The sequence below is a fragment of the Hippocampus zosterae genome, chromosome 15 (assembly GCF_025434085.1).
Source record: "Hippocampus zosterae strain Florida chromosome 15, ASM2543408v3, whole genome shotgun sequence".
Taxonomy (NCBI): domain Eukaryota; kingdom Metazoa; phylum Chordata; class Actinopteri; order Syngnathiformes; family Syngnathidae; genus Hippocampus; species Hippocampus zosterae.
The window spans coordinates 15314664-15334921 of record NC_067465.1 but is presented as its reverse complement, the minus strand read 5'-3'; the positions used below and the strand labels follow the sequence as shown (position 1 = coordinate 15334921).

General features: G+C 41.2%; 4 protein-coding genes across 11 annotated transcripts in view; 1 reads left to right on the top strand and 3 right to left on the bottom strand.

Moving 5' to 3' along the window:
- The window catches only part of snap47 (synaptosome associated protein 47), a 415166-nt gene that overhangs the window by 207509 nt on the left and 187399 nt on the right, over positions 1 to 20258 (top strand). The gene's annotated exons all lie outside the window — the stretch shown is intronic.
- gpaa1 (glycosylphosphatidylinositol anchor attachment 1) lies at positions 170 to 10028 on the bottom strand. 3 transcript variants are annotated; one of them, XM_052088472.1, is made up of 13 exons: positions 9907 to 10028; positions 9546 to 9637; positions 7645 to 7824; positions 7472 to 7583; positions 7245 to 7392; positions 6053 to 6154; positions 5786 to 5982; positions 4951 to 5147; positions 3448 to 3601; positions 3308 to 3376; positions 3037 to 3233; positions 1782 to 1952; positions 170 to 1716 (listed from the first exon to the last, which is right to left on the bottom strand). In XM_052088472.1, the coding sequence occupies exons 2-13, from the start codon at positions 9617 to 9619 to the stop codon at positions 1473 to 1475; spliced, it is 1845 nt and encodes a 614-aa protein (XP_051944432.1). In that variant the 5' UTR covers positions 9620 to 9637; positions 9907 to 10028; the 3' UTR covers positions 170 to 1472. The 3 variants fall into 3 exon arrangements, with proteins under 3 accessions (XP_051944432.1, XP_051944434.1, XP_051944433.1); XM_052088474.1 differs by having other exon boundaries at positions 3037 to 3230; XM_052088473.1 differs by lacking the exon at positions 9907 to 10028 and adding an exon at positions 9710 to 9878.
- Positions 12889 to 15964, bottom strand: exosc4 (exosome component 4). The gene is made up of 3 exons (XM_052088580.1): positions 15746 to 15964; positions 14921 to 15127; positions 12889 to 13400 (listed from the first exon to the last, which is right to left on the bottom strand). The coding sequence occupies exons 1-3, from the start codon at positions 15950 to 15952 to the stop codon at positions 13041 to 13043; spliced, it is 774 nt and encodes a 257-aa protein (XP_051944540.1). The 5' UTR covers positions 15953 to 15964; the 3' UTR covers positions 12889 to 13040.
- prkacbb (protein kinase, cAMP-dependent, catalytic, beta b) overlaps positions 16119 to 20258 on the bottom strand; it is a 185637-nt gene continuing 181497 nt past the window's right edge. For all 4 annotated transcript variants that reach the window (XM_052088546.1, XM_052088548.1, XM_052088545.1 and 1 more), the window contains 2 exons: positions 18627 to 18791; positions 16119 to 17361 (listed from right to left, as the gene is read on the bottom strand). In XM_052088546.1, the coding sequence (XP_051944506.1) occupies positions 17236 to 17361; positions 18627 to 18791 (291 nt within the window). In that variant the 3' untranslated portion in view covers positions 16119 to 17235. The remainder of the gene's footprint in view (positions 17362 to 18626; positions 18792 to 20258) is intronic.

Here is a 20258-nt window from a genome sequence, read left to right as displayed (position 1 = left end):
TTGTCAAGTGCACTGAGAGTCCTCGCAGCTGATTGGCTGTTTCAGACGTTTGAAGCACTGTAGCATAATGCCGGAGAAGAGAATTCGGCCATTTTCTATGGACAAGACACTTGAGTTTAGCCACACCTCATTTCCTTTCTTTAAATTTCATTTTTTTGGGGGGAAAAACAAGAGGCCCTTATTTATTGGCGGGGAGGTGGTGACGGAAGATGCGGAGAAGGTTGGGATTTCTGTCGGGGCAAAACTGTGAAGTTGGTTGTTGGAGATGAGAGAGGATGTTTACAGGGTGGTTACAAGTGCTTTTACTCTTTACAAATCTATTTTAATGGACATTTATTTTTTTCCTCTTAAATGATTCATGATTGATGTACATTTTATGAGCTGATTTGATTTTATTCGATTTCCTCTTTTGAGTTGTGACAGCGATGGAATGGTCTTATCAGTACACATTACTGTGTTTAAAAAAAAAAGACTGGTTGAATAAACGCGTAACATACCACCATGGTCATCTTACTGAGAAAACCGAACAAAAAAACCCAAAGGTATTCATTAGTGTTTTTCAAACTTTTTTGAGCCAAGGCACACCACTAGCTGAAAATGTGAAAAAAAGCTTGTTTTAACAATTACGTGTTATATTGTTACTATAACCGTTTTTTAACATTGAAGAATGACGTTGCAACAGCTTGAACTGGATTCAAATAAACACAAAGAAAAAGTGTTTTATAATCTTTCATATTGGTTCACCGCATTCATGCATCACAAATTCGCTTGTCTCCAGTCTCTAGCTGTTGCTGCTCCCTAGCGGTATGGAAGGTTACTACACGATTACTTTGCCGGGTGATAGACCGCGCAGGCATACTAATTGGATATTTTCCCGGAGCACACCTGACAATGTCGGTACGAGGGCACAGGGTTTGAAAAACACTGCATTAGATAAACATCACTTCCTGTTTTCAAGATTCTAAATGGAACAATTGCGCAACAGCAAATTCATAATTTAAAACTGATTTTTTAAAAAACTCACCGCTCTACAATGTACATTTCTCCTTAAATCCAAGTAGAACAAGATACATCGTAACATTTTTTTTGGTCATAAATACACAGTGTTGAAGATCAGCCCATTCAACATGTAATTATTACTACAAATTAGGGATGGGCACTCAAAATACATTTCCTTGAATGGCTAAGGGGAGAATAAATGGGCAAAAATCAAATTATTTCCCCATGAATATCTTCCCTTTAAAAAAAACATTCAAACAGAAAACTGCTTATTCAGACCAAATCTGGTTGTAGCCAAGTAGTGCACAAAATGTTGCCTCAATCTCTTCAAGGCAAAATCAATCAATTGACGTTGACACCCATTCCCAAATCAAAGTTGAAAAAAAGTAAAGTCTTTCCTTCAGTGGAGTAACTGTCAGTCCTTGGTGGGAGAAGAACCTGAGATTACCTTTGTTGAAGGCTTGTCCGTGGTCTTACTTCCAGAAGAGGATGTTCCAGAAAAGCAGCCAGCAGGGGTACACCAACAACGCCAGCAGTGGGAAGACCAGCGCACCGTACAATGCGTGATCCAGGATCCCTTGCGAGATGACTGACAGGAAGAGCAGCCAAGTGTCCTGGAAGCTCAGCGGCATCTCCTGAAGCTCGTGGAAGGCAAAGACGGAAAAGAGCAGCGTGCAGGCCGGGCTGAGGACCACCATGACGCAGGCCGTTGGGAACCTGAGGGATACGGCAAGCGGTCAGTGTCAAGTAGGGTAGCCAAGCTTATTTTGGCTGTTTTATACTTGGGCATGTGAGGCGTGACGCCGGCAGCCACGGGCACCAGCGTGAGGGCCAGGATGAAGCCCAATGAGAAGTTGAGGAGGGCGGTGCAGCCCAGCAGCACGGCCAAGTACAGCACGGCCACCAGCTTTAGAACTCTCCAGCCCCGCTCCGTCCCCTCGCCAGACACAAATCTGTCTCACACATACACACACAGTCAGTGCAATTGATAACTTAAGAGACCTTGGAAAAGAGTATATCAAAGAAAGGTGGGACAAAACAGCCATATCGCAATGTTTGGTCTACGGGAAGCACGTATTTGGCATTTGCAAATTCATCTTTGTTTTTGGGTGGCGGCGGGACCTATCCTCCGTTATTTGCTTTAAAACTCATCTATGAATGGCCAATTGTCCCTCTAAGCTGCACGCTTGAGCAATGGCGCACTTCTCTCATCCCCCTCCTCGCTCGTGATGACATGGGGGCGCACCACGCACACACATTTTGACACTTGTTCCATTATTTCCACCCCTGTTAAATCTACAAACAGGACACCACACCATTCCCACTTCCCTTACAGTTTTAATAGCATGAGTGAGGCGGCACACTCAGTTGTTCTATGGTTTGGGCATACATTGACATGCATAGACTCACACAGACGGTAACATGGCCGTCGTTTACAAGCCCCTTAAATGAGGCTCTTTCAAAGGTCAGGTGGATAGAAATTTGTGTTTTTTTAATTATATGTTGAAGCCGTGTTGCAACATATGGTATGCAACTTTCAAAAGATATACAGCATAATAATAGCGATAGCACACTGTAAGGTGTAGTTCTGTTTCCGAACCACACAGGATCAATAAAAGCAATATCGTAATGTAAGGCATTTTTTTTTCTTTTCTGGTCATGCAGTATCGCGACATCGCAACATAGGGTATTGATTTTAATTCCGCCAAAAAGTAGAGTTGAGAGAAAATGTCTGCTCGTGATCCAAAAAGTATTGAAGTATTGATCAGAGTGACATGGCAATGTAAACTTTTGTTCAGGATCGTGATATCCTGATGTGCGATATCGTTTTTTTGGTTTTTTTTGGTCCTGATACAGTATTAATAATCTTTTTGTTAAATGAGACAATATGTACAGAAATGCCACATAAATGATACATTGTTTTAAAATGCACTCTATAAAAGTCATAATTTCTCTCTTCGATATTGTGACCATTATTATTATAAAATGTCCCAGGGTTTATGTCCAGGAGAGTCACAAATCACAGTGCGCTGTTACCTGTGCGTATTGTGAGGCAGAGCCAGGCCGGCCGTGTACACGGCAATGGCTGTCAGCACCACGGCCTCGGTCTCAGACACCGGGAAGTGCTCCACCGCCATCTCCTGGAAGCGGACGGGCAGTGTGTAGAGAGCCACTCCGGTCAGGTGGCTGATCACCAAAGGGGTCACCACAGACAGCACGCCAGAACTGGACTGCTTTGAGTAGGGAAGAACGTGGATTAACGTGTACATAGAGTTGAGAACGCCGTCGTGCGTGAGGCCGTAGTCACCTGCTCCACATTGGCGACGCCATCTTCTGTCGCTGGAGGTGCTGAGAGTTCAACCCACAGATACAAAGCCTGCATTTAAGTCAAGATTCAAACCGCGCACCTTTTGTAACTTTGTTTTACCGGGCTGAGAGTAAGGATACACGCAGCAGCAGGATGACTGTGAGAAGGCCAAAGGCTGGCATGTAGTAACTGATGGAAACAAAGTGGGACAGCGAGGGCAAGAGGTAGAAGAAGAAGGACTGGTGCAGGCGCTCCAAGAGGTTGTTCAGCTTGCGATACATTCCCTCCAGGAGCCTAACAGTGCACACACACAGAAGGAAACACACGTGTTGAGTACCCATACACTCATTAGCTTTGATTGCCCTACATTAGGACACTGGACATCAAAACCGTGAGGAATTTAGGTGTCAAAAGGTGGATGCTGGGCTGTGAATGGACAGTCAAAGGTGCCTGAAAGTAATGGATTCAATACAACTCAAACGTGAAGCAGCTCTCAGAAACAGTGTTTACTGCTTAGAACACTAAATCAGGAATTAATTCACACTGACAATTCAGTCTTCCATGAAACTAGCAGGCATGTTTTGGGAATTTGGGAGTCGTAGCTGTCAGTGGCAGCCATAAATTAAAAAAAAAAGAGAACCTCAAGTACCAGGCAGCCAATGTAGAGCATTCTGATTGAACTTTCAAGGCTCCAGAATATAGCGTTTAAAGATTAGAATGAATACAGAAAGTGTCAAAGAAAAAAATTGACTTTCATCACACACAAAAAAGTGTTGTCTCTACCGTATACCTTTTTTTCGTAATCAGGAGTAAAACATGGGTGAGTTACACCCAAATCACTTATTTTGGACTCCACAAAAAATAAAATAAAAACCCAGACAAAAAAAAAACAGAAAGCAAGCTCTTTATGGAAAAATATTTTTTGCACGACAGTGACTTCGATGCTAATGTTTGCTGTAGTGATGTCAACAGTTTATTGGATTACGTTTGTAAGTATTATTATAAGTAATGTTTCAACAATAGATCACCAGTTTATATTTGAAAAACTATGTGCACACTATTTATGAGTAGTAGTAGTATTTAGTCGTATGCGTGTGTGTACAGTACATACATTACATCATCATCCCTTCAACTAATACATTTAAATAACCTTTTCTCATTTTTGTGACACTCATCTGACAACCACTTTGATCACTCGCAAGTTGCTTCCAACGGTCACGTTTACAAATAGTTTAATTTTATAGAAAATATTGGCTGCTTAATTATCATTTATTCAGAGCACAGTTTCGTGAACATCTTGTGCGAACAACTGTACTGTACTTACATCCCACATTTTTTTCCCCATCTATTAATAATTTTGCCGATCGGTGCTTGATATCATCTTTTCTCCCTTTTGTGGAGTCTTTGAAGTACATTTAGGTTGCCAAACAATTTGATCAATCACAAGCTGCTGCATTTCCAAGGCCATCCTTTGCAATGAGGTGACGGGCGGCGAGCATCTCTAAACGAGATCTAATGCTGCTATCTGCCGGCCGCTTATTTATTATTTTGTTTTTTACACCGTACCGGCTTAAACGATCAAACCACAGTTGAGCAAGACTTTTCTCGAATTCCCACTAACGTAGTAGAAACATAAAACAAACCTGCCGACGGTGGTGGTGGTGGTCTTGTACTGGCGGTAGCTGTTGATGCCTTTGATGGTGACCGCTTCCACTTGGTAGCGCAGGAAAAGCCCGTGGTCGCCCCAAGAGTGACCGCTGGCCTGCTTGAGCACCATCAGCATCATCGTCTGCACGGCGTGGCTGTAGCCCGAAGGGCTGTCCCAGTCGTTCCTCTGCAGCTATGACAAAACATTTTATTTAAAACATTAGTCCATGTATTTGTAACAGGCCAGTCTGCCTCGATTCTAGCCGTTTATCTGCATTTCTCCACCAAAGTCCTTAGTCCAAAGACATATGAAAAGAAAAATCGCCTAATATTGATTTTTTTTTTCACTTCACCAGGAATGCCCCATTGAGAATAAAAACCTCCCTTTCAAGGAGGTGCTGGCCAAGTAGCAGCAAGATGTTATATTTTCAACACAATTTAAATGCCAGACAAGGCCAAAAAATTGTTGACACTTTGACAGGCTGTAGACAGGAAGTTGCAGCCTTCAAAGGAGTATTCTACCCACACTGACAAAAAAAAGGTATTTGCATATTCATCTTGAAAATTAGTCATATATTACAATAATGGAAACATATGTTTTTAAGTGAGAGGTTATTTTAAAAAACACACTTAAAAAGTACACTGTGTATGTACTGTATATTTTCGGGATAACTATTTTCTAGAAAAAAAAAGGATATTCAAAACAGAAGTTTTTTACTTTTTTTTTTTTTTTTTTAAACGAGATTACATGTGTAAATTTCCACAAAAAACATATTTCTGAGTTACGTAATGTATAAAACGTGCAAATAATGCATTTTGCAGCTTTCCTACCTTGCCCTGGAATGTGCAAAGGACATCGAACTTTTGACAGAAAGCGTAGAAGAGGTTGACGAGGTCCAGGTTGGGCAGCTGCCCGTTCAGCCCCTCTAACCTGATGTCCAGGCTGGTCACCACGTCACTGCTGAGCTCCAGGGACAGCGCCGCCTGGATGGCACCGGCGCGGCCTTGGAGAGGCGACCACTCCATCCCTGCGCAAAGAAAGACCTCAATGACACCTGCTTGTCGGATCGCAGGTGTGCGCGAGGAGCAGTGGGGCACCTGTGATGTTGGTGTGGTGGTATCCCTCCAGCCAGGCCTGCATTCCGATCAGATCGTGTTCATTGACCAGGAAGATGATGTCCTTGGCCCAGTACACCTGACCTATGAATAGTGCAAGTCATTCACTACATTATTGTGCAAAACCGAGTGAAGGTACAAGGACTTGCTTTCCTTTTATGTTGTTGCACTATGCCAACATTGGGGACAAGCGGGGTATTAACTTGCCAGGGCGAAAAAGTGTGCGGCTGATGGGAAACTGTACTTTGTAATAATGTACATTAAAAACACCTAAAGGACATGAACTAGATGGCATTTCTTTGATTCTTTTTTTTTTTTTTTAATGCTGGGGGCTGGGGGGGTGGTAATACTGCTCAATCAAATCTAGACACTACTGATTTTTCAAATGTATATTTGGTTATTTTCACTGCGTGTTTTTATTTTAATGTAACTACAAAAATAAAAATATTCAAAGACAAAAAATAAATTGCTAAACATGAAAAAAATAAGTAACTATGGGCTTGATTTTTAGACAGTTCTGCCTTTGCAGAGGTCCTCTCGTCAACGACTTCTTTTTTTTGAATGGATACAAAACAACGTTTTTAATTTTAACAACAATTCTGTAAGACAAAAAAAACAAAAAATAAGTAGCCAATCTTTGTCTATGGCTGCTCTATCTTGGCCTATGTCCTTTTTTGCTGTTTGGAAGAAAAAATACCAAAATAAACACAAATGAATAACAAATATATGAAAACAAAAAATAAAAAAATCTGCTTTGGCAAAGTTCCATTCTTTACTGAGAAAAGAAATCTACACAACAAAAATCTCAATAACAACATCTCAATAACAACATAAAATAAAATCAAAGCGTAATTCATCTTTTCATTTGATAAAATTTCTACGTTTTGTACTTTTTCGTCCTTTACTTTTACGCAACCAGAAAATACAAATTGTAAGCATCAAAAACAAACTAATATATGCATTCATTTCAAATAGGAATAAAAGTAAATAATAGTCACATTCATGTTGTGTGTATCTTGTGTCAGAGGATTCTTTTTTTTTTTGGGGGGGGGGGGGGGTTAACCTACCGGTAATTGGTATGCGTTAATGATTGCTCTTCAAAATGGCAATTGAAAGAACAGAACGAGGGACAAAGCTTTCAATGGTGATATTTTCGTGTGTATGCCAAACTTACTTCTGAAGTACTGCGCCAAAACCAGCAGCAGTCCCACAGCCTGGTTGTTGTCATTGCCTTGACTGCACGGAGCGGTCAGCATCAGGGCTTCGGTCCGTGGGGCTCGCGGGGCGCGGAGGATGCCGTACACGTTTGTACCTTTCACCATCTTGTCGGGGGGGAAAAGAAGGCAGAAATGATGAGCTGAGAAGTTGGAATCAGAACATGTGTGGGACGGGTTGCATTACAAATCTCTCTTTGTTTTCATCTGGGAAGGGGAGTGTGCGGAAGAAGCTCTGCGTGAACACTTCCAGGCCTCGATCCTGCATGGCTTTCACCAGCCAATCGACCGGCATCCCACTGCACGCCAAATCTTTTTGTTCAAACTGTGTGCCATCCATCCAAACGTCATCGGTCTTACCCTGCTTTGTCCTTCTGTACCCCAAACTCCTTGGCCGTGACCAGCGCCCTCTCCCCGGCCTGAAAGCGCTCCTCCACCATGGTGGACCCCATGGCGTTCTCGGACATGTGCATGCGCAGGGTGAACGGCTCAAAAGCCAAACCCATGAACCAGGCCACGCCCGCCATGTAGCACACTGCACTGGAGGGGGTGAATGAAGAATGCAAAGATGAAGACAGCAGGAAGCGTATAAGGACGACACCTCCAGGTGTTTATTATCTGCTTATTCTTGAAATGAAAAAAAAAAGTCCCACAAGAGAACATAAAAAACATAACTCTAAATAACCTTAAGTTTTGGAGGGTGTTTGTTTATTAACATGGGCATTTTGGCTCTGACCAAATCAATATTTCACTTTTAACAAACTTCAATATGTTATGAATTCCTCCACAGATGATAATACTGCTCAAATGTGACAACAGTGCATAAAATCAGATTTAACAAAGACAATTATGTACATTGTATTTTCCAGAATAGATATCATCAATTTTACCATGACATATTTTGGCATTGCCTAGTTAAAAAAAAAAAGAAAACATTCTGACATAGTTTATGTGTAAACAAAACCAAAAGCAATGAACTGTGACTGCTTACACTGTGTTAAATAGATTCTTATGGATTTTCAATTATGTATGGCTACATAGTAGGGAGGGCTGTTCGATTATTGGACACATACTGTCCCAGTACAAGGTTCGGAAACACCTTCAAATTCCGATGATCACAAACACATTAAGAGGTTCCAGCTATTATCTCTTGAGAATGCACATCTGTGAACTGAAAGCCATTCCACGTCATAAAGCAGCCTCCACATTAAGAAGCTCAATGAGAAAACACCGAGATGTGCAAAGCGTTCATCTGAGCAAAGGTGACAAGAATCAACAATTATAAAACACATCCCGTTTTGATTAACATTTTTTTGTTTATCAAATTATTCCATCAATATTTCTTCATGATGTTGATGATGATTAATCTACAATTGGGGAAATGTGTTAATACTGAAAAAACTCAGAATTACCGGTAGTCAAACTTTTGACTGGTATTGTATCTCGGATCAGAAGTTTCCAACATATTGACACATCTCTGCTTTTATACCACAAAAAATGGGCAAGTGGCAATGTTTGGAATGAGAGAGACTGAGATTACATTCCAACTTTTCTGTTTTACGGAAAACAATGTCAGGCTTACTCCGCTCCTGATATCTGCTCATAAGCAGAAATTAAAATCATCATCAGTTGAATCCCAAGTTCTATTTCATTTGGAATACCCAGATGTTGTTTTTCTCTTATCTTAAACCAAGGATGCATTGGTTGTACTTGTGAAGTTTTGCCTCGGACTATATCCCAAGATGCTTTTTGTGCTGGTATTAAAATGTCTAAAATGACAACAGAGGAAAGCAGTCACGTTTTTAAGTCACATGATATAACTGTGATGAATTATGGAAATACGTCAGATTCATGGGGGACATTCACAATTACGCAGACCAATTAAAAGAAGGCTAATATTTGAAGCATGTCTGTTCTTTGAGACCGTTCTTACCAAGACGTACTCACAGAGTTTACAAGACCGTACTCTTGATGTTGAGAAACGGATACTGTCACTACTTTTGTGAACTAGTTCCTCTCTGTTCAAAGCCATGGTGTTAGTACAAGCAACGCATGCCAACAAGGATGAGGTTTGAGCTATTGCTTTGAAAAGCATGACTACAAATCACAACAACCCTACCCTTGTTTATTGTCTTTGTTGTTGTTGCGGACATAAAAGTAGATGTGTAATTTATTTTTTGTAACAAAGAACATGCATCGTTGTTTTAAGAATGACATGAGTAAATGTGGAGGACATGAACGTAAGAGCAAAATGAACACACCAGATTGGAGTATTGAGGCGCGTGAGCAGGCTGATCAATGCCCTTCTTCTCGTGGGATCAGACAGAAGTCCCATGGTGCTCTGCAATGAACCCTGCAATAAACATAGAAAATATCAAAGTACATTTAAATCCATACACACATGTAAATGTGAAATAGACAGTACATTTGGTACACTTTCCGTTATCGCTACACCTGCTCTCAATGGCTTTTTTGTCAACTGAAATTGTTCCGCACTCGGCTAACGAGCTAATTTCAGCACAGCACCGACAGATTTTGTTTTTCAAGCACGGACACAAAACTACCATAAATTATTAACTGATGTTGTGTTGTTTAAAGAAACCAAGTGTTTTAAAAAAATACCCTTTTCCAAGTATGAATGCCGGGCAGAACAGCCTAATAAGGAAGCGTTGGTGCACACCGCAGATTTGGATTTTCGTTGTTTCTGCTCGGTGCATTAACATTGTGGACCTACTTCCGGTAATAAAAAAATAGTCAATTTAAAATACTAAAAAAATAATAATAATGACACAGACCATTTAAAAACAGATGTACCTTTTAGCCACTATAGTATTAGTAGTATCGTATAAAGTGCCTACGATGAATAAAAAAGTCAAACGTGTTTAGTAATTTTATTGAATCTGCATACCTGTCAACTTTTCGGAGCGCCAACCTGTATAAACTACCCAAAAAATCCTTATAACATACCAAAGCATTTTATATGTCAAAATAACGGCAGAAAAAACACGACATTTTCTATTGTATTTATTGTAGATCTCCATAATACAATGTCTGGTTAATGTCTAATTATAATTCTACTTAGTAGTATTACTGTGTTCAGAGTTGTTTCCTGCGTTACTTTTTTGAGAAGTTACCGGAAATGAAAGCATTCGAGTAGACTAGCACCATTCTGGGCAAAAGCAAACGGAACTACCGGTACCTGTGTAAGGGGAAGAAAAAAACCCCGGAAATTTTCAGAATCTCAGAATCAGGTAACAGAAATATATATATATATATATATATATATATATATATATATACACACAATCAAACCTCGGTTTTCATCCATAACCCGTTCCAGAAGGATGTTCGAAAACCGAAACCACATGCTTTAAAAAAACTAATTGATCAGTCTGCTCACAATGGAAAGTGACGCGAGGAAGTGCCACTTCCTCGTGTAAGGAAGGCGAGAGGAGTCAAGTTGTGCATTCAATTGTGCTCAGTTTGTTCGAGAACCGAAATTTGTTTGTCATTCGAGGCATAACGATTCAATTCAATGGCACATGTCCTTTATGAACCTGCAAGTATGTTGACAAAATGCTCGTGGAACAACACAATCAATAAAACGCAAAAATATACTGTCCCAAAACTGTTTATATAACAAAAACTGCAATACAGTACAAGGAGGTGCTACGACAGTTCTACCAGGCAGTCATCGAATCAATCCTGTGTTCTTCCATCACGGTTTGAGTACTTGCACACTGCAAAAATCAAGACAAGGGCACGGAAAATCCTCCTGGATCCCCCGCACCCTGCCCACCACCTTTTTCAGCCACTCCCCTCAGGCAGACGCTACAGATCCATGCGCACCAAATCCAGAAGACACTTAAACAGCTTCTTCCCTCTAGCCATTAACTCCTTAAACAGTCACTGACATAGTCACTCTTCTTGCACCACAAAATGGTACTACAAAACTACTGGTTACTCTAAAATGGTTCAATGATTTTGTTGTTTACGATGATACTAGTGCAGCGTGTTATACCGGAGACAAATTCCTTGTGCGTTGTACATACTTGGCCAATAAAGATGATTCTGAAGTGTATCCCCCCAAAAAATATCACAACCGTACAATACGTACAGTATTTTAATGTTTATTTTTTTCTGTCTTGGAAAAATTGTGTCCGTTTTGGATTGTTTTGTTGGATTCATTCTTTGGTTTATGACAATGTTTGCCTGCGTGTCAGACAGTTTTGTTGCAAGTAACTTTCCCGTTGATCACTTATGTCTGGTGATTCTTGTGCATACTGAAGGATTTTTGTTGCCATTTGCATTGCTTCCTTGCTGGATAGTGGCTTGTCATCAGGAGTTGAATCGATGCCTTGTTCGTAGATTTGCGTCTTTCCGACTCCAAGTGTCTCCGGGATGCTTTTTACTTTGTGTCCAGCCTTGCTCAAACGGATGCATTTCACTCGCTGCGCTGCAGTCATTACCATTTTTCTACGTTTCGATGCCATGAGCTACAGGAAGGCAAGTGTCAAAGTTAAAATCATTCACAATTACAATAAAACGCACGCCAAAAAAAAAACTCACACGTCGTCGTTTCGGATCTGATGATAAAAAATACGAAGTGAAAACGTGTCTTCGTCGTGTCTTTCCGTCGCATCGGGTGGGTGTTACGCATATTTAAGCTGCCGCGGCCTTCTGTCTCCATCCGGGTTACGTCGAGTGGAATTTCCGTCTACGTAAATTCCGATAACATGTAATATTGTAGTCAAAATGTTAATGCATATGTTGTCCGGGAGAAGGAAGTTGGTCTGTCAAGGATGGGAAGCTCAATTTTGGCCGACGTCATAAAACGCCGTTTATATAAACACGAATTCTACTCTCCGTTCCTTTTCAAGAAAATTATCTGTCTTTTTCAGGAACTTAACTAGTGTCCTACAACTAAAGCAACTACAATAAAACCCACCAGTAATAAAATATTAATTCGTCGCTTATCGTTTTCAACAAAGAAAGTGTTGTTAAGATGATTAGAAGTCGTCTCCAGTTCAACTTAGAACATTACTCCCTTGAACATAATTGTGTTGATGACTGATTCTCTTTCCTTTTTACTGGTTTACTTACCTTACTTTCTGTCAAATTATTACTGTATATGTTTTATGTTCAATAAATAAACGAAAACGAAACGAATGAGAATTGAAAGTACTCCCACGGTGCCTCCACAATAGATCGGTGATTGGCTCATTTTGATGTCAATCAAACTGGAACACAAGCTCAGACAGATCTGATGCAGAAAAACTCTGCGTCCGGTACCCGCCCAATGACATCCAGTCCCAGAGACGCCGAGCGTCCGTGGGCGGGACAAAAAACAGCTTGTATCAAATGACTCGTCTCCGTTCAACGTCGTAAACAGTAAGAAGCCGATTCGGAACAAAAGTTGAGCATGTTGTAGCATGTCATGTACACACAATGAAATTTACATTCATATATTTGATTTGATCACTTATTCTTTGACATTTTAGGGGAAGCTGAGCTTCCCTTGCAGTCCGAGAGCAATCACCACTGATATATATATATCCATACATTGATATACACACACACATTGAAAATTAAACAAGCAACCTATCATAGAAAGCACACATATTTATTGTTTCTTACATATACACAATAATGTACAATGATGTTCTGTGGAAAATAATATGAATGTGATTTTCCTCTTGTTTGAGTCCTGGAAATTTAAGTATTGTAGTTGAAAAATAACCAATCAAGTGCAGATGTCAGTCTCCGGTGGCCAGCGAAGCCTCTTGGAGGTGTTGACGCACCACCTGGTCCAGCACTTTGCTCACGCCTTTGCAAGCCGTCATGGCGGCGTCCATCAAGGCCTCCAGGTTGTCCTGATGCAGCCTGGCATCCATTTGCAGCAGCGCGATCTGCCCGCCGCGGGGCAGCAGTGCCAGCGCCAAGGAGCTCACACCGCCACTCTCTTCGGCATAGCACAAGTCGGCCAGCGGCGTCTCGTCTACAAAGCCCACGGTGGAGGCACACACATAGTCCAACATGGGGATGCCCGCGTCGATCACAGCCAGAGTAGCGGCATTCACACACACACTATAGTTGCCTCCATCTGACTGAAGGATCTGTTGAGAAACAAAAATTGTTTAGAAGAAGTCACGGGACGTGTTGGTGAAGTATGTGAACATTAAGACGCAATGTCTGTAAGTATGTATACATTGATAAGATGTAAATGCTCTATTTATACATCATATAGCAGGGATGAGAGTGGCTAGTGCGGAAAAAAGCGGAAGGGGGCACGGCCCGGACGGAGCCACTTAGAAAAGTGGCACTAAACATGCTGAAGTGTATTCAATTTACACACTATTTGAAACTTTAACAGAAAAAAATCCCAAGATTGTTCACTATTCTTTTAAGTGAAAATTTGTGCAATTTTGCTTTGGCATTCCTGGTGAGTACCAACATGTAACTTCAAATGTGCTGCTCAAAATCAAAACCAAAAAAGTAAACACATTCCCTGCCATATTTAAGATTTGTTCATTACTTGTATTCATAAAGTGTTGTGTAAATGTGATAAAGAGCTGTTGATTCTTACCTCATACAGTGATAGTGAAGTCACACACTGTTTACTATGTATGGGTTACGAATTTATTTTATTATATGACGTGGGTGTTTATTTACAGTATATACAACAATATACAGTTTCGTAAGGAAGAATACTTTATTTTCTATTCATTTTAAGGTTTTTAGCAAGCGCTAAAAGCTTATTGTTCCTCGCCGTCTTTTTCCACTCTCTTTTTAGCCAACTGCTCTTGTTTTTACACATGCTCCAGGCTGTCGAAAAGCGCTTGAGATCGAGTACCGTAGTTACTTTTCAGTAGAAATGTCTGTTTTCGGTGTTTCACCGAGGTTGCGTGACTCTGTAAAGCTTTCAATCCTCTCGATCCGTATAAAATGACACCATCACACACTGAACACAGAGCTTTACCGGCGACATCGAGCTTTTTCACGAAATCCGACACAAGCACAATGGTTCCTCTTTACTGTTTCCTACTGGGGACACCGTCAGCTTTCTATCCAACCAGTCCCATCGAAACGTGTTTTTCAGATTCGCATCTATCAGACGCACTTTAGCTTCGTCGCGAGTCTTGATAACATTCGGCATTCGCAAGAAAGGGGTTTAGGCAGGCGAACACGGATTGGTTGTGATTTGCATTCGCCGATAGAGCGACCAACCACAACAAGTAAGACATTGGTTTTCGCCCATATCAGAAGGAATGACAAAATAACGCTTCGCGATAAAAAACGGGATTCAAAATGGATGCTCGCAAACGTTACTTGTAAACATTACGGGCACCAAATCTACCGAAGACAAGTCCGGACCACCCCAGCCCTACATAATTTTTTTACGGATTTGGAATAATAAAAAATAGGTCACTTTTGACTAGAGAAAAAGCGGAATTCCGCCAAAAAGTGGAAAAATCTCATCCCTGATATAATTTATATGAAATGCAACTCTGTCAAAGTCAGGTCTGAATTGTGATTCCTGTGAATATGCACAATACATAATACAACAATGAAAAAAATGTGCATTTCACCTTTAGAAGTAAAATACAGAAACAACATCCCACTGGAGTTTGTTCACCTTAACGTAAATGTCTATCTGAGAGCGCGGATAGAGCTGCGTCATCACGGCAGCCTCAAACGTCTGCTTGAGGTGGAGGCTCATCTCGGTGGACTTGCGGTCACCGTGCGGCCTCCGCTTCCTCTCTGACATGCTGAACGTGGCCATGCTGTACTGGCAATTGATGACAGCCCGGTCGTGAAGGGTTCGACTGCGGGAGCCTCGCATCTGAAGGAGAACGATGCATGAGTACTGTCTATTTTATACACTTCCAAAAGATGGAAAATGTATTTAATTATACACATTTTAATCAAATTTCTTACATGTCACGGTTGAGTACTGATAGATGGTGTATTAAAAGTTAATACAAACACACATACCGGTACACGTGTGTGTATGTATCTCCTGAATACATATGCACACAAAAACAATTAGGCGTAAATATAAAGGTGAATTATAATTTTAGATATTAACTTTGTATATTATGTAAATTACTAATCGCAAATAGTAGTCATTCAATACCTGTATATTGAATAGATTTAAATAATGATGTATGATTAACCAAATGTAGATTTACAGGTGCAATTGTAAAATGTATAAGCTCATAACGGTGGAAATATACAATGTTATTAATAGTTACATAAACCACAATAACTACTCAAAAATATATATTTTTTATATTACATACGTTAACATTTTCGGATTTCTACGGCATATTAGTTATTTCGTCACGAAAAATGTAAGCGTTTTATGGATATTTCTAACATTTCAAGTTTCTGATTAACGATATGCTCCGATTTACCGTTAGTGAAAGTTAGCATCGGACTAACATTCAGTGCTACTTACTTCGTGCGGACCGTACACGACCGCTAAGGCTTTGGTGTTTCCCTGCTCTAAATACGCCGAGCCGTCGGCCTGAGCGAACACACCCATACGGGCTTGAACCTTGCGAAGTTCGGTGGATTTGCGTCCATCCAAACGGTAGCCTTGGTCAGACAGCAACTCCAAGCCCGCCATGTTTCCACACTGAACAAAACAGCGAAAGGATGACATGTGCCTGCTGCAGCACTATATTACCCATACTGCCTTTCGCGGGAATGGCTACGGAAAGTCAAAATAGACAAACCATAGGGCACTGATTAAGGGAACGTATTTTTCAGGCGAAATGAAATGGATTGTGGTGATATTGATCCAAGTAAGGGCATTTTCACAAATTCAACACTTTTAAAAATAAAATTTAATAGCATCTCTAATGTTTATAAATAAAACCATCTGAAACAATGCATATACGTATAATGTAATGAGCTGAACAAGAACAGGGCTTACATGTGATACAAAGGAGCAGTTCTTCGTTATGCCAGTGTATTGAGGTGAGGAAAACAGTACCTTGAAATCCAAGCATTCAAATATGCACAACTAATAATTCTGCAATCCACTGTCCTTGAAAAAAATTGAATGAACCAGAATCATCCTTCACGGGTGGGAACAAAGAAAGTCAGCTGCGTTTTCATGTTAATTAAATTGTCAAAATCAATAAATGATAGAGTCTGTATTTATTTTACTAAACACACCGAGGCGCAATGCTTCAACACTATTCACATCGGCCTTCTCACCCCTTAGAATAAATTTCGAAAATCCCAAAAGGATTTATTTTCACTCTTTCAATATAGATCAGTCACATTGTGTTGTAACAAAGAAGTCTGTTCGAAACAGACCTGAAATCTAGGGAAGAAAACAAAATACAGTAAAAACACAAGTAATATAGGAGACACTGGGACAAAAACCAGAGTAACAATGCATGTATAATAATGTAACAAGATTTCTTATTCTCAGCGCGAGGCGTCGGGAATACTGAGGGTGATGTATTTGCTCTCATTCTTTCTGAGGCAAAAAGCAAAGAAAGAAAAGAAAATCTGATCAGTCGCCCTCTTAAAAACTTTGTATCTCACAAAACAAGGACAAATGACAGTTGCTACCTCCCCTTACCGGGCCACTAATGCAACACGAGTCCATCCCTTGTGTCATCTCTTTGTCTATTTAAAAATGGGATGAAGACCACTGCCCTCCTTTAAAAAGCACACAATAAAAAGTGGACTTAAAAAAAGGGGAAAAAAGATGGTGAGTCTGCTTTAATGTGCAGATGTAGGTGACAGTGAGAGGTTATCGGCACCAAAAGATCATGGCAACCTCATTGAGCTGTGTGTGGTACAAGTGGGAAGAATAGGACGGTGCGATGAAATGTCATCTCTGCTTACTTCCGAGTCGTCAGAAGAGTGCAAAGATCCCTTTATTTCCCTGACATATCCTGTTGTGGCAGGTCCCGTTCTGTTCCGTCCCTAAAAATCGGCAAACTCCTTCACACATTTTTCCGTGACTGAGACGCGGATCTCTTCCTCGTCGTAGTCATCAAAGTTGCTGGTGTCCCCGGGGCCTCTGCACTTTGGTATGAACGGGGCCTCCACCTGACACAACAAATAAAAGTGTCAACAGAATTCCTTCATTTCTTCTGACTATTATTGCACCTGGGGAATATTAATCTAGTCGAGCAATCCACCCCTTTTTTATCCATCTCAGGGCCAGTATGTCCTGTGCTGCCATTTGAAAGTAACATCACAGCCCCACAGGCTACGGGTAACAACAATCATGGTTCACCAGATGCAATTACTGCAATTTGGGATCTTTTTTCGGTTGTTTGTTCAAATGCCAAGAGTGCAAAAAGTTGCCAAGCTTTGCAAGACATTGAGAAATGCTACGGCAGTGGTCACCAACATGGTGCCCGCGGGCACCAGGTAGCCCGTGAAGACCACTTGAGTAGCCCGCCAGTGCCTGGACATTATGATTTGCTAGTAGAAATTATGATTTAAAAATGCAAACATTGGCAGTAGTGTGAGACATTTCGAAACACGATCAAAGTCTGACAATTTAAATCATCAAGTATTAAAAATAACACATCCTCATATTATTGAAGGTATTTTGGACAAATATGTTATTTCAGACGTGTATCAATTTGGTAGCCCTTCACACAATCGGTACACATGAAGTTGCTCTCACCCTCAAAAATGTTGGTGACACCTGTGCTACGGGTTGACAATGGTTGAGAAAAAAGTAAGCAAAATACGTAGATTTTAGCCAGGCTGCCATCGACACATAGATATTGATGAATTACCCGGAGTTGCCAGCTATTGAGCATTAAATGCAACTCTTAAGCAATCACTGAAGCCCAGCGAGAGTTTATTAATACCTTTGCCTGCTGGCATCTCACAGTAGCATACAAAGGGAGTTTGGCCATTTCTATACCGGAGAGGAGACGAAAATACTAAGGACAGGCAATTAGATGTAAATGAATATGACAGGGATGAAATTTGCTGGGGGGTTTTTTTAGGGGGGGGGGGGGGTGATGACATGCTTTTCAGCAAAAGTATCATTTAATAACACATTTGGACTATGTTAAAAGAAAAGGTAAACGGACATGGATTGCAGATTTGGGTGACTCGACCAGACAGACTTGTGGCTAAAATTAGCGACAGTATTACCGTGCACCACAGTGTAATGAGGAGACTGTGAAACTGTCAAAATCTGAATATCACCCAACCCGACACCATCCGAAACCAAGAACTGACTTATAAAAATACAGTACATCCACCTCAATAATTGCCAACTGTTATGATATATGAGGATGCATTTCATGCCAGCAGTAATGCTATCATGGCAGAAAACAGAGTCTTGCCTTCCTTTCGTAGATCGCAATCCAATCCGTTGTGGCGAACCACTTGTGGCCCTTGATGTCATTGACACCATTTTTCAGGTTACCGAAGCGCTTGGTCAGGTCCACTTGGAGCAGGTTCCGAAGCAGATCCTTCAAGTCCGAGCTGAAGTGGGAGGGAAATCGCACCTGAGAAGATAGGGCAAAGTGTTTAGGCTTTTTGACACACAAATGACACACTAACCAGTTTATTCAACTGAGGAGAGGCGCAGGCTGTGACCGATTTCAGTCGCAATGCGTGTCTTCGTTGACTACCACCATCTTTTTGTGGATTCATAAAAAGTCATCAACCCAACATATAGTATGAGGAGCCTCCAGGCGGGCATCCCTGGGACTCCAAATATCACATGGTCATCTAATGCAAGCCACTCACTGTATCCATCCACTTTCTGAACCGCTTAGCCTTACTACGGTTGACAAAGTGGTACACACGCACACTCCACTTGTGTTTATATATATATACTGTATATATAAACATTCATTCATTCATTCATTCATCTTCCAAGCCGCTTGATTCTCACTAAGGTCGCGGGGAGTGCTGGAGCCTATCCCAGCTGTCTTCGGGCAGTAGGCGGAGGACACCCTGAATCGGTTGCCAGCCAATCGCAGGGCACACAGAAACGAACAACCATACGCACTCACACTCACGCCTAGGGACAAATTAGAGTGTTCAATCAGCCTGCCACGCATGTTTTTGGAATGTGGGAGGAAACCGGAGCACCCGGAGAAAACCCACACAGGCCCGGGGAGAACATGCAAACTCCACACAGGGAGGCCGGAGCTGGAATCGAACCCGGTACCTCTGCACTGTGAAGCCGACGTGCTAACCACTGGACTACCGGGCCGCCCTATATATAAACAGAAGTGTTTTTTGGGTTTTTTTTTATTGGCATTAATTTAAATGAATTTTAACAGGATTACATTTTTTCTCATGAGATTTAACGCGGCACACGTCACAAGCGGATGCTACGTTGATCTATAAATACACCAGAAACAAAACAAAAAGCGCGCTGCAGAAGTCCACGCCGTGTCTGTTTTGCCAGCGACGGCAGCGCGAGACACCGAAAGCGGCTGCTTAAAGAGTTTATGAATGGCAAGTTTACTTTTAAAAAGTTGCCAGATTGCTCCAGTGACAAGACCAAAGTTACCTGTATCATACAGGTATACGATGTATGCCACTGACGCGATTGTTACTTCTTTGGAACTATTTTGTGTGGAAGGATACAGTGTTCCGTGTCAATATAAATAGAGCGGGTGGAGCTTCTCTGTGTTCGTCTGACAGTGACGGTGAAGTTCAGCGGTGCAGTGGTAGCGACCTAGCAAAAATAAAACGTCTCTAGTGTTGTCATCGAACCAAGTGTAGTCATACGAAATGATGTCTACACAAAACCGTAGAGACTTGTGCGCAAGAAGGACCAAGAGAATCAACATAGCCTGACTGCTGTGTTGAAAGCAAACTTGAGAAAAACGAAGTATGCAACCATCGTTTAAATCCACTATAGGCCGAGTACTAGTTCACCTTAGATGTGCACTTTATAATGTTATATTGCGCTGCTTTGATTCCATAAAAAGAGCTGTTAAAGCAGCTGTTGTGTG